The sequence below is a fragment of the Mastomys coucha genome, unplaced genomic scaffold (assembly GCF_008632895.1).
Source record: "Mastomys coucha isolate ucsf_1 unplaced genomic scaffold, UCSF_Mcou_1 pScaffold21, whole genome shotgun sequence".
Taxonomy (NCBI): domain Eukaryota; kingdom Metazoa; phylum Chordata; class Mammalia; order Rodentia; family Muridae; genus Mastomys; species Mastomys coucha.
The window spans coordinates 30,724,285-30,739,194 of record NW_022196904.1 but is presented as its reverse complement, the minus strand read 5'-3'; the positions used below and the strand labels follow the sequence as shown (position 1 = coordinate 30,739,194).

Here is a 14,910-nt window from a genome sequence, read left to right as displayed (position 1 = left end):
TTTCCTTCATTAATAAATATTAGTGAGCCACCTTAAATTAACATCTATATGTAGGAAATTAATAAAGGACTTTATGACTCCCACGAAAAATTAACTCTAAGTGTATTCTAAACCTAAATAATGAAATGCGAAGTACAGAACCTCTTAAAGATAACTGAGAGAAACTAGACTCTACCGGAGAGCACGCAACAAAGTGACGTCACCCGTCAAAGGCGAGCGGGGCGGGGCCTCCCGCCACCGTGCTCAGCGCTCTACGCAAGCGCGGCCCGAGGGGCGGAGCTGTCGAGAGCCGCGGCCCAGAACACTGCTCCTGCTCCAGCCGCAAGGAGGCTCCGTCAGACGGGTTCCCCGGGGCTCGGCCCGCCTCTCCTCCCCGTCTGAGGACAGCAGCCCCTTGCTCACCATGGCGCGGCTTTCGATCTCGACTGCACTCTCCTCACCGGCTCTGGCAGCGGAGCTCGCCGCGCGGCTCAAGCGGCACCTCGCTCAGCCTTAAAGGAGAACCCGGAGCATGGCGGCGAAGAACCCGCCTCTCGCCGCTCGGCAGCGCCCTTTATTGGACAGCTTGTCTGGCTGCTCTGAATGGCTAGCGAGGCCAGAGTGACAGGAACTGTTCCCTAGCGGAGAGAGTGGAGGCATAGAGACAAAGGCAGCCCAAACGGTCCTTGTGGCCCATGGCTTGTCCCAAAGTACACACGTGTGCAGAAGTTTTGAATAGGTTTCCTTTTAGAAACTTACTCCTGCCCCCCAGAACTGGACCTTCTGTCTTAGAGTCGTGCGTGCGCTCTGTCCACTACACGCAATAGCCAATATAGGGATCGCCTTGCCCACACACTAGGAATTTTTATACAAAAGGCTAATTTAAAATTTTTAATTGCATGTATTTAATTAAGACAAAAAAGTGGAAGAAGAACATGTGTCCCACAGTGCATGAGTGGAAGGAAGTTAGGGGGCAACTGGCTAGAGGTGGCTGCCCCTTTACACCATATGGGTCCTGGAGATTGAACTCAATTCATAGGGTTTAGCAGCAAGCACCTTTACTAGCTGAGCCATTTCGCTTTCCCAACAGTTGATTTTTAAAAAGAAAAAAACAAATTTAAGCACACCTATGATTTACTTTTAAAAGGAAGGCGGGGGTACAGAAACTGCCACATTTAGAAACCATTCTAGCTAGCTCGTGTAATCCCAGTACTTGGGAGGTTGAGACAGGAAAATCAAAGGTTCGGAGTCTGGCAAGGATACAGGCTGGATTCAAAGCCAGTCTCAGCGCGGAAACACACAACACAGAAACACTCTGTAATACAATGCTTCCATAGTGTGGTTGAAACCAGAGGTTGAATCTCGGGACCCCACCTCAAAATTGAAGGCAAACTAATTACAGAAATAGATAAAAGGGATGGAGGATAGGAGGTTAAAGAGTGTGTATTGCTCTTCCAGAGAAACTTAGTTCTTCCCAAGCTCACAGGTCTGTCACCCCACAACTGCCTGCAACTTCAGTTTCAGGGGAATTCATGCCCTCTGCCTTTGTCCATGAAATAAAATGTAATCTAAGAAGACATAGGACAGTATCAATTGATACTGAGAGATAAGAATGTGGTTCCATGGGCAGTAATGGTACATCCCTTTAATCCCAGTATTCCTGAGGCAGAGGCAGGTGAATCTCTATGATTCAAGGCCAGCTTGGTCTGCAGAGTGAGTTCCAGGACAGCCTGGGTTAGAGAATCCCTGTCTCAAAAACAACAACAACAGAATTTGGTTTCTTGGGGCTCAGCAATTAAAAAAAAAAAAAAGGCACTTGCCTGCTTTAAAGAGGATCTGGGTTAGGTTCCCTGCATCCTTGTGGCCAAAGGCACTGCACACATCACACACATAGTGTACATATACACGTGTTGGCACTCTCACACATTCAAAAAATACATCTTTGAAAAAAAAAAACTTTCGAAATTCTTTAAACACTTTCGATTAGGATGCTACCTGGGTTGTGTTGAGCAGAGCAACGTGAATTAAAAGTTAACAAAAGGGCAAATATGCAAAAAACTCTTACAAGGTTAGCTTGCCTTTATATATCAAATAAAAAACAAACCAAGCTGGCTAGGGATGCGGCACAGTAAGAAGAATGCTCACCTGACATGTGTGAGGCCCTGTGTTTTATCCCCAGCACCACATAAAACCAGGCTTGACAGCACATCCTATAACATAAGCCTTGTAAGCTAAAGGCAGCAATCAAACATGTTTTCCTCAGCTACAAGGCAACTTGAAGTCAATCAAGAGTACAAGACTTTGTCTCAATAGACAGACAGACAGACAGACAGACAGACAGACAGACAGACAGACAGATAGATCAGTATGCTGAAAGGAAGTTACTGATATTGATTTCCAAACAAATTCCATAAGACGACCAGGAGCTAGAAAACTATGTAAGAAACTCTTCACCCCAAAGTAAGACTGTTGTTTTGATTTTTGAGACAAGAGTTCCTTATATAGCCCAAGCTGACATTAACCTCCTAACTCTCCTGCCTCTGCCTCCTGAGTGCTGGCATTCCAGGAATGCATATCACATCCTACTATGAAGATCTACAGTTTTAGTAAGATTTATATCTTAAAAAGGGAATATCTTCTGTACCTGCCATGTAGAGTTGATATAAAGGGCACAGGAGATAACTGGCATAAAAGTTCTCAGAAAGCTATGAACTTTAGGCAGAAATGGAAATGTAGCTTGTTGGTAGAAGTGCTTAGAAAGTAAGAGGGTGAGGGGAGGGGACAGGAGGATGTGACATGTGGCCTCTTGGGAGATTTAAAATTAGACGGGACCTTCAACATCTTGATTGCATTTAGTTACTCACTAAAGTAACTGCAGCCTATTACCCAGGTCTTGTAGAGATGTCAAGGTCATCTGTGAGCATGCACAACATTTGAAAAAGAGCGTTCCCTGAAGCTTATGTGCCAGAGTTGGAGAAAAAAAGTGCCACTGCTGTTTTATTTCAGCTGCCAACAAATTAATGTCAAATAAAGCTAGGTTTGGTGGCAAGGGACTGTAACCTTCAAAGACTGAGGCAGAGCTGGCCTGAGCTATGGAAATACCCTAAACTAAAATTGTTCAAACATCTCATAGTTCAAACAAACTCCACTTCTCACATAATAAACACTTGCTAAATGACTACAGAAAATAAAATTTAAGTATCAAAATTTTTTAAAAAAATACCCAGGGAGCTCCCAGAGACTGAAACAGGAGCATACATGGGCTAGTGTGAGGCCCCTGGCACATTTATAGCAGATCTATATTCTCAGTAGGAGACATGTGCTTAATCCTTGAAACTTGAGGCCCAGGGAAGGGGGAGGCCTGGTGGTAAGGGAGCACACACTCAGAGACAAGGTGAAGGAGGAATGGGATGAGGAGCTGTGGGAGGGGCATGAGGACAATGACTAAAATGTAAATAAATAAAATTATTAAACATTTTTAAAAATATTAAATTACTCTGCAAGATGACAGAATGCTTTGGAATCAGAGCATTGATGGCTGCATGATATAATATCAACAATCAACCCAACAGTTTAAAATTCTATGCATGAGTTCTAACCAAAAAGGTAAAAAAATTGTAATGAACCCCAAGATTGTTATTTACTGGGGGAAAAAATTCCTGTTTCTAGTTGTGGTGTGGTTCTGCCCTTAGCACAGGCCTTTAATCCCTCTGGATGAAATACAGACATGCCCTTAGCATACACGTTTAATCCTAAACAATAAAGGTAAAATTAGTTTGTTGGAGAGTGATGTCTAATTGAGTAGCAGACAAAGTGACACATCAGAGAAATATCTGACAGAATAAGATATTCCCAACTTTCACAAGAGACAAGAAAGGGGAACTATTTAAAAAAGAGCAGTGCAAAGGAGAGGAAGAAGGCAAATTTACTGGAAGAGTTTTATAGAGACAGGTTGAAGAGAGAACAAGCTATATACAGAACAAGCCAGAGAATGAGAAGGAGCCAGAAGATGAGAACAGGTTGCCAGAGTTAGTATGAGGCCAAGCAGGCAATTCAGTCGGAGGCCAAGAAAGAAGACAGTTTGAATCAGTCAGCTTGGACAGGTGTTTTGAGCCAGAACAGCTGAGTTGAACCAGAGGGCCAGAGTTCAGAAAGAACAAGAAAGGGTGAATTTATTCAGCAGCAAATCTCAGAGGCTGAAAACATTCTAGGCCTAGATAGATTGTATGGAGGCTAGAGGCTTCCAGGACTACACTTAGGTTAACAGATGGAGGCAGTAAGCCTCAGAGATAACGATTAATACGGATGAATACGCTACTTTAACTCCGTGGTAATCTTATTATCGTGTATTTGTTATAGCTAAATTTAACGTACATTAGAAAATTAAACTATAAAATAACGATTTAGGCTATGCTAGAAAACAAGACCACTTTTGACTTATTTTAAATAGTACCCGTCAGGTTTTGGCAAAGCATGCTCGTAATTCCAGCTACTCAAGAAGCTGAGAGGTAAGGATGGCCACTGTGAAGCATGTGCTGTTCTACTTTACATGATACAAGGGAAAAAAATCAGCTTATATCTTTGTGTATACATAGACACATGCACATAATTAAAAATAATAAAATATGTGGGAAAATGGCAAGCATCATAATCTTACTCATCAAGGTAAAGCAGGAGTGGGAAGATTTTCCTTTGTCCTTGATAATATTCTTCTCTTGCCAGGCAAAGTGGCCCAGGTATATAGATAGCATCCTGGTAGTATAGAGAGTGAGGCAGGAGACTCCCAGGGAGCTCCACACCAGCCCAGACTACATAACAAGACCCTGTCTCAGAAAACAAAATAATAAAGCACTCCTCTTTTTACAGCTTAAAACCTCTTTAGTTTTTCAATGTATTTCCACTGCCTTGCCCTTGTGCTTAGAGCAACAATTTACTGATTTTGACTTGCTAGTCACTGTATAGTTTAATATTGATGAGTATTAATTAATTTCATAATTCAGGGTATATGACCTTGCAGGGCTATTGATACCAGTAAGGAGCATTCCTTTGCCATCATCCCCTATCCTCACTGAATGAAACTTGTTAGGGAAAAGCTGGTTGCTTTCATAGACACTACAGAACACTCAACACATTGATACATTGACTGAATTAAAGACTGGGAGACCATGGCTTTATCAGGCACAATTTCTGCTAATTAGGCAGGTCATCGGGGGGCCTGGGGCCATCATCTTTCTGTTCACTGTGTCTGGAATAGGAGTTTCCTCCTCAGACTTAGGACAGAAAAGGAGGCCAATCTGAGAGCCCACTTGAAAACTCAGTTCAGTCAGCATTCAGGTGCCCATGGAGGATCTAGAAAGAAAGGAGCACTCCCCCACCTTCTCATTACTTAGTTGAGTTGGGGACAGAGGGGACCACATGTCCTCACCAGCAGGGTTGCTTTAGGAGGGCCATTCTCAGCTCCAGAGACCTAAAACTGATCCAGGGAATGACATGGGACCCAAGAGGACAGAAAGAGTTAAACCTCAGAGAGAGTGGCAGGCAGGAGTCACTGTGCTATCTATGCTACTGTGCTGTGAATGAGAGTAGAGTTGGTCACTGGTGTTGAGTTTTTGACAGAGTACGGAAAGTGGGACTCATACCTCCCACAGGGTTCACTGTTCATCACAACGGAGATGTCAAGGGCATGGAAAGTAGAATCCTCTAGAAACCCCGTGCTCCCTGGCCCTTAAACCCACTCCTAACCCTCCAACCCCACCAAGGCAACACACCTGAAATTAGGGTAACTGAAATCCTGAAAGTCCTGACTCCACCTCCCAGTTACCATGATTACACCATGTACCATGTCTGGCTTAAATAGGTTGGTGTTTGTTGTTTGTTTGTTTGTTTGTTTGTGTTTTGTTTTTTGTTTTTTTCAGCTTCCATGAACCTTTAGAATGGTGTGATAAGAAAAGAAGTTACTGCAATGGAAAACCACCTTTTGGTGTAAAGCCTGCATTTTGTCATCTATAAAATAAACAAATAAAATAATCAGAAAATCTTGTTATTTGGTTATTGCTATAAAGAGAAAAATAGGTTTATAAGAAATTTTAATAAACATGAGGGCTAAGGTTCACAAACAAAAGAACTAGAAAAAGACGTTAGTAGGGAAGGGAGTGTGTGGTGGTTTGAATATGCTTGACCCATGGGAAGAAGCACTATTAGGAGGTGTGCCCTTGTTGGAGGAAGCGTGTCACTGTGGGGTAGCCTTTGAGGACCTATGCCCAGGTTCCACCCAGTGCAGAGGAGACCGTCCTGATGGCTGCCTTTAGATAGCACTCTCTTCCTGGCTGCTTTCAGATCAAGATGAAGAATTCTCAGCTCCTTCTCCAGCACAAAATCTGCCTGGATAATGCCATGTTTCCCACTGTGATGATAATGAACTGAACTTCTTTTTTTTTTTTTTTTTTAGAGATTTATTTATTGCTATATGCAAGTACAATGTAGCTGTCTTCAGGTGCACCAGAAGAGGGTGTCAGATCTCATTATGAATGGTTGTAAGCCACCATGTAGTTGCTGGGATTTGAACTCACAACCTTCAGAAGAGCAGTTGGTGCTCTTACCTGCTGAGCCATTTCACCAGCCCTGAACTGAACTTCTAAAACTGTAAAGCTAGCCCCAGTTAAATGTCCTTTATAATAGTTGTCTTAGTCATGGTGTATCTCCATAGCAATGACACCCAAACTAAGAGAGAATGGTAATGCAAACTTTACTTCCAGCACCAGAGAAGTAGAGGCAGAAGATCTCTGTGAGTTTGAGGCCAGCCTGGTTTATATAGCAAGTTCCAGAAAAAGTAAGACCCTGTCTCAAAAAAATAAAATATTAGTAGGAAGGACCAGAAATGAATTACCTTACAGATAAGCTTTACAGGACAGTTAGAGTATTGCACTCTAGACTATACAATAAGGCCTCAAAGGCTTATAGTAGGCCAGAGCGTGGTAAACATGGCGAAGGCGGGTCTTGCCCTTCCCCCTTCCCTCTCCCTTGCTAAACCATTAGATTACATTCCTAAAACTAGGCACCAAGGTCTATTCCCTGAATTGGCCGCTGACTCATTCCTGAGACTTATCACCAAGGTCCAACTATCAAAACATTGAAATCCAGTTATCAAAATTTATTATTTTGACTAACATTAAAATACCCAGTCAACATGTTCTAGCTCATTCTAACACAGACACCACCCCTGTGCTAGGATGCACTAGTTTGTTTTTATTGGGCATACTAATTAGGGTAGCCAAAAGAGACCTTTGATTGCTGGACTTCAGCACTTTGATATCTAGACCTTGTTGGTCAGCCTGTGGAGGAGGGAGTGACCAAAGAAGGTGGCTAGCTTCAGGAATGGAAGTAATTCAACTGTTTGGCAAGGTAGAGGGAATGGGGAAAGGGCAAGGCCTGCCAGAGCCATGTTTGCCACGCTTTGGCCTACGAGAGCCCTTTGGACTGCACTACTGAATTAGACAGGAACAACTCAAAAGAAGCCTTTTATTAGTCCTAATGTCACAGCACCAAGTGATACAGCACAGGGATTACCTACCAGCCTCTTCTCTTAGTTGAATGGGTGAAATGTATAAGTAGACTAGGGATATTTGCAACAATTGTACCAACTTTGTATGAAACTGAAGGTTTCATTTGTATTAATCATAGAATTGTTTTCTTAATAGCATCAGTCACAAAAGTCCTGGTGCTAGTTCACCAGAATGGTCCTATTCTGATCTCAATGGGAATGGTTGCAAGATTATCTAGACTTTAGATCTAGATTTTATTGAGGCTCCTGACAGTAAAAAAAAAAAAATTGATAACTAGAGATGGCACTCATGATATGGAGAGCATGCTCAGAATGAATATGGTCTTTTGAGTTGGTCCTAGCACCGGGATTACCTTTTCCCCTTTTATAAATTACAGTTTTCCCACAGGCAGTGTATGTCTCTTCTCTATCCAGAGGCAGTCCTTTGACACTTCAGAGCAAATATCCCTTCTTCCCCTCCCATTGTTCCTGTCCCCTTAGTCCTCTTCGTTTATCTCTTTTCTGTTTTGTCTTATTACCAGCCCTTTGTCCCTTGTGAGGCAAATAAATCTACTTTGTGCTGAGAACTTGGTCTTGTATACTGTGCTGATTTTGGTCCATTCACAGTCTGAATTGGTAATGTGAATAAGAACAGTAAAGGAAGTGCCAGGCAGTGATGGCACATGCCTTTAATCCCAGCACTTGGGAGGCAGAGGCAGGCGGATTTCTGAGTTCGAGGCCGGTCTGGTCTGGAGAGTGAGTAGTTCCAGGACAGCCAGGGCTACACAGAGAAACACTGTCTCGAAAAAACAAAAAACAAAAACAAAAACAAAAACAAAAAAACAAAAAACAAAAAAAAAACCAAACCAGTAAAGGACTACTCAATGTTTAACAGCACTTGCTCTCAAATGGGACTTGGGGTTTGGTTCCCAACAAGCACATGGTAGCTCACAACCATTTGTAACTCCATTTGCAGGAGATCAGATGCCTTCTGACCTCTTCAAGCACCAGGCAAACAGGTGATATACATATATACATACATACATAATACATACATACATACATACATACATACATACACACATACATACATGCAGGGAAAACACTCATACATATTTCTGAGAAACTTTTTTCAAGACTGATGAATTTAAAGTAAAAATATAAACTCTGAAAAGCGCTGCAGATGTTCAGCCCTGCATATCAAATAAAATACTCAACCATGACTTAATTTTGTCTAAAAAAATAAATAAATAAATCCATATCATTAGAATGCAAATCTGCTTTCACCTTTTGCCTAAGAGTATAAGCATGTGTCCCAAACTATTTTTATTTTCTTAAATATTCAAAACACGTTTTTAGGATTCATCTTTATGTGCATGGGCATTTTGCCTGCATGTATTTCTGTGTACATGAGTGTCTATGGCCCACTGAGGTCAGAAGGCTGTATTGGGTCCCCTGGGAATAGAGTTGCATACAGTTGTGAGCTGCCATGTGGGTGCCAGGAGTTGTAACTTGGATTCTCTGGAAGGGCATCAAGTACTATTAACTGCTAAGCCATCTATCTCTCCAGTTCCTCTCCTCAAATTTCCCCCAATTTTTAAGTAAATTTCTATCAGTAAATATTTCATTTATACAAATGCAAATCATTGGGTATAATTTTATAGTTAGGTAAGTTTTTCTCAGACAAAGCAGAGCTGTGAGTGTACAGGACTTGAAGCAGCTCTCTCCCAGGCCAGCACAGGAGTATAAATATTTATAATACAGCCTAGTGTCTTGCCACCTACATGTGAGCATTAACCCTACAAGCCTCCTACTCTCCATGCCTGCTACCACCCCATCTGCTGTCAAGAGATGCAAAACCTGCTACAAACCAGCACTTGAGAAGTTTCTCCTTACATATGACTTCTGCGCAGGGAAAATCAAAGGGCTGCAGCAAGCTGATTTGTCAAATTGAAGGTGTTTATGAAGTATAATGTAAGGGTTACAGGGTTGTACTAGTAAGCCCAGGCTTCATTAGATTCAGCACAGTCTGCTATGTTCAATTAGTTACTCTCAATTGTAACTGTCTTAAAGTGCTATAATCAGTATGTGTGTGAATGGATTAATCCATAATTTACTGGGTTGGTCTGATCATCAGGAGACTAATTTTTGAACATGTAGTCAATTTGAGAACCCATTTCCTTGAAGTTTTGTCCCTTGTTATCACAGAGATGGGATCATTGTCATATATGGCCTTTCATCTTGTAAATTTGTGTGTGTGTGTGTGTGTGTGTGTGTGTGTGTGTGTGTGCATGTGTGTATTTTGTATTCATGTTAGTTGTTTTCTAATTATAATGCATGTGTGTGATTGATTTTAACCCTGTCCACAAATCCTTTCATATTGTATGTATACAAAATTTGTCTTGTCTTCTTTGGTGGTTTACTGGGGAAGGGTGTTAACTCCTTTGATTTTAATATTTGAAGTTGTTAGTTACCTTATTGATTTTTATTCTGTTAAAAGAAATCCCCTCTGGGTGTGGCAATACATACCTTTAACCCCAGCAAATGAGCAGCAGAAATAGAGAGATCTGGTGAGTTTAAGCCAGGGTGATCTAAATAGAGACACCTAAGTTGGAGGTATGATTCAGTGGTCAAAGGCATTGGCTGCTCTTCCAAAGGACACAGATCCAATTCCCAGTACCTCCAGTTCTACACCTTCTCATGGCCTTCTTAGATACCCAGCACATGGGTGGCCCACAGACATATATACACAGGCAAAACATCTATACACATAAACTAATTTTAAAATTAAAATAAGAATCTTACCTATTAGCTTTTAGAAGTCTTTTATTTTTTGGCATTTGAATCTGCAAAATTTTGAATATTATGCAGAAACACTGGCAAATGCAAAATCCAATGCGTTTTTCCAACTAGAAATAAAATTGCCTATTCCCACGTTGTTTTGTCTTCTGTGTTTCTTAAGCTACTGTCAAATTCATGGACTTCCTGCTTCTGCAGTACTGAGCTCTCAGGAGTGGGCCAGTCCCACGTTTTATACTTCTGGTGGTTTCTTCTATTGCCCTATGGTGCCTGATGAATCAATAAGCTTTGGACAAAAATGCAAGCTCTCTCGGGATGCTTCTTTGGGCTATTTCCTCATTTCTTCACTACTACTAGCCTGAGTAATGCTAGTCTAAATACTCAATAGAAACGAAAAATTTCACAGAAGAGAAAGGTTCCTTAGAAGGCATGTGGTTTAGAAGGTTATTCAAATGAGAATGGCCCCTCTAGACTCATACATTTGAATACCTGGTCTCCAGTTAGTGGAACTTTTGGGAAAGATTGGGAGGTATGAACTTGTTGAAGATGTGTCACTGGGAGTGGTATTTGAGGCTTCAAAAGCCCATGCTTTACTCCCACCTTCTGTTTCTCTGTGCCTCCTACTTTCACATAAGGACAAAAGCTATAAGCTATTGCTCCAACACCATGCCTACCTACCTCCTGTCATGCTTCCACCATAATGGTCATGAACTCTATAACTCTCTGAAACCATAAGACTGAAATTAAGCATTGTCTTTTACAAGGTGCTTGGTCATGTGGTGGAATCCATGCTATAATCTCTGAGAATGGAGCATGAGTGTTCTGCAAATGGAGCTCCTTATCCCAAGGCCCTTTGGTGAATCCTGCCTGCCTGGCAAGGACCTGTGGATGCAATGCTGCAGACCCCTGTGCTGATTGTAGAGAGTGCATGAGTTTCAGGCCCTTCTATCTTGTGCTACACTTTTGGTAATTCTTCGTTTTGTTTTGTCAATTGTGATTGCTGCTGAGATTACTGGGAACAAAAGCCCCCCAGATGAGTGTATAATTTCTCTAAAGTTTCTATAAGGAAAATAAGGCTCTTTGCAGTCTTATCACAGAAAACAGTTCTCCCTCCCTTGCCCTGCACTCATCCTGAATAAGCAGGAGGATCTCACTAAAGTTACTGATTCTTGCTTACTTAACTACTCTAAAAAAGAGATAACTATATTTCAAGAATTTGAGAGATAGTTTCTTAAAAGATGACATTAAGAACTTATAGTACGAGAAGCCAATAAAGAGAAGCTAAAAACTAGCAGGTGATCTTCCTGAGATGGATCCACCTTGGATTAAAATCTGTGACAGATTTGCTCTGGAAGGCAATGCCCAGGCAAAATTCATTTTAGGAAAGATTCCTGCTATGTTTTCTTGTTATTATTAAACATATATAACAATCACTAGGTATTAGCTCACCCTTTTGAGCAGATCTCTTCAGAACAATGAAGATGTACTGTCTTGTAGTAATGCTAGACAAATAGATGATTTCTTAATTCTTAATGATGATCCTATAAGAATTCCTAAAATTACAGTATTTATTAAGCTCTTTTATAATAAGACTGCTATTAAATATTTTCTGATGTCAAAACTGTAATGAGAACTCTGCCAGTCTTCAAGTGTCATGAGTTAATTGCTTCTGAGATAGCAAGAAGGTATCTACTACTCAGGGCACATTTCAAGAGGTTGTAAAACCATTAACCAAAGGGCATAAAAATATAGGTTCAAGGACAGAAGAGAAAATATTGACTGGGTTTATCTATACAAAACTTCACTAATAACTTACTCACAAATGTTATGGTTTCTAATTCTCCATGAACCTATAGTTAGGGACAGATGAATGAATGTTTAGCCAGATAATTATTCCTAATGGATATGTACATAAACATTCTCTGTTGTAAACTTCTTATTTGACTTATGATTTGAATGTATGCATAAACTTGTGACGCACTTTTTACCATGTGATCATGGTATTCTGAAAGGGGTATATGTGCTGAGGACAAAGAAAAGAAAACCGCTAGTCCTCCTTTTCTTAGATATCCTAATCCCTCTTTTTCTTGAACCCCTATCCTCCTTTTCTTAGAAGCTCCTTTCTCCTTTTTCTTAGAGAACTTTCGTAGGAAACATTTTAGGACTCAGAAATAAAAGGTAAAATCACTTTTCAAAGTGTCTCTTTTTCTTCCTTTGACTTCAACTAGCAGGCTGGAGAGATAGAGCCATGCAGTTCCTGCTGAGATAGAACATTACCACATTACTTAATTACCTACTGGTTTTGTTTGTTTTGTTTTTCACATTTTATGTTATGTTTTATTTGCAATCACTTGATATTAATATTTGCACATTTTGTTTACAATTGCTCTACAACACAATACTAAATATATTATGACAATTATAAAATCATCTAATTTTTTATTAGATATTTTCTTTATTTACATTTCAAATGATATGTCCTCTCCCGGTTTCCTTTTTTTCTTTCAGAGAAATTACCTGATGCTTTATGATGACATGCTAAACAGTTTCTCTATCTCCGAGGAACTCGGAGGGCAGGTCAGCTACTGAGGCAAAATGACTTAGATTTGAAATAGGTAAACATTTTATTATTATACAGCAACCTAAATATCTCATAAGACCAAGTCTTATCACCATTGTTGCTCTTTAACCTTGACTGACTCAAGAAGAACCAAACAGGAAAGAAGAACTACCAGTGCTGGGCCCTGGCATTGTAAAATATGTAAGGGCAGAATAAAGGGCATAAAACGTCCAATGCCAGAAAGTCAACATAGGAATCTAAGTCTCTCATTCTCCTTGAAGGCAAAAAGTACATGTAAAAACTGCCAGAAAGAATAGGAACTTGGTCCCAATAGTTAAGAGTTAGATATTAATCATTACCATTCTGAGAATGTATGAAGAATAAGACCATAACTACTGTTCACACAAAAATATATAGGGCACAGAAATTAGATTTACACCTGAAAAATATTCTATGTAGGGTACCATGTACCCCGATGACTGCAAAAATATAAAAGCATCATATTGCTAAAGATTAATCATATCTATAACCACACACCTGCTAGCAGCACAGTACTAACAGAAGATGCCTGGCTAGATATAATCATATGGCTTGCAATACAAAATTCATGCTTAAATATGAAATAAAGGTTAATTAATGTTGAAATGCAGGGTAAAGGACAATTAATGATGACATGGGAGTGGGGAAAGGGAAAAGAAGCCCAAATGGGTAAATGTAATGATTCTTGTAAAATAATTAAAGACAAATGAATTGAAACTGCTTATGCTTGAATGCTCTGGAACTTGTATAAATAAAGACACTTTGAGCTATTCCAGCGGCATAGGGGCATCTGTTTTAAAGACAAATAGTGGTCCGATTTCTTGTTTGCCACACATCTGTCCTGCTGCCCACAACCTTGCTGCAAGCTGTGCTCTACCAGTCATGACATTTTACCACAGCAACAGAAAAATACCTAAGACATGTGGCAACGTACAAGTTAAAAAAAAGAAAAAGAAAAAGAAAACATGGGTATTGGGTTGAAGAGATATCTTAGTACTTAGATAAGATTAGCTATTCCAAAGGACCCTGGGTTCATTTCCGAGAACCTACATGGTGGGTCACAATTGATGGGAACTCAGTTTCAAGAAATGTAATGCCCCTTTCTGGACTTCAAAGATACCAGGAAAGTATGTGGTGCACATATATGTAGGCAATAGATCTGAACACATAATTTTTTTTAAAGCACATGATTAATCATTGCAGAAAAGGAGAATGTTTGGGCACAAAAGAAATAACAGGAAGTCAAAACCACTTCGAGGAAGGATTAAAGTTAGATTTACTGTTCAAAGGCTGTTTTCTATATAGAACTGCCTAAGCCCTATTTTAAAACACCTGCTATGAGCACACATATCCAATGGAAGTGGACTTATAGTTGTGAGCTGTCATCGGAGTGCTGCAGATTGAACCTGGGTCCTATGGAAGGGCAGCCAGTGCTCTTTACTGCTGAGCCATCTCTCCAGCCCATGGGAGCAAATTTTGATAATTTTAAAGGAGGTGCAAACCCTTCAAATATAGGTCCAACATAAGCAAGTCTTCATGTTGATGAAACTGAGGTCTTACTTAAGAGTATTGTCAGGTACATTGATAGTACAAGCCCAATACTGTGTGGTCATTGAGGGTGTTAGAAAAAAATATATCTTCTTTGTGTCCTATGTCATAGGATAATGACTGTTGCTCGTGATAATGAACTATTTTATGTAGCTGATGGCCTTAATACAAATAGAGGCCTGGCTTAAAAGTTAAATACATGACAAGACTGAATACTCAACTGACAAAAGGAAGAGACATAAGAAAAGAGATGTCGGCGCAGCGGGAGAGGTAGACAGAGAAAACTGGGTAAGGCAGAGGAAGAAAAGTGATGGCTCAATCAGAAGTGAATTCTGTTGACTGTGGCATTGGATAGAGATGGAGATACTGGAAACCAAAGTGATGACTCATCTGATAACAGCTTATTTAAAACACAGTATGTTCCTTCACCTACACAAAAGCAAAG

The 14,910-nt window shown here is 40.3% G+C and overlaps 1 protein-coding gene across 1 annotated transcript in view; it reads right to left on the bottom strand.

Moving 5' to 3' along the window:
- The window catches only part of LOC116101198 (zinc finger protein 850-like), a 42,566-nt gene that overhangs the window by 15,914 nt on the left and 11,742 nt on the right, over positions 1 to 14,910 (bottom strand). The window contains exon 4 of the mRNA XM_031384853.1: positions 256 to 481. Coding sequence (XP_031240713.1) covers positions 256 to 481 — 226 coding nt within the window. The remainder of the gene's footprint in view (positions 1 to 255; positions 482 to 14,910) is intronic.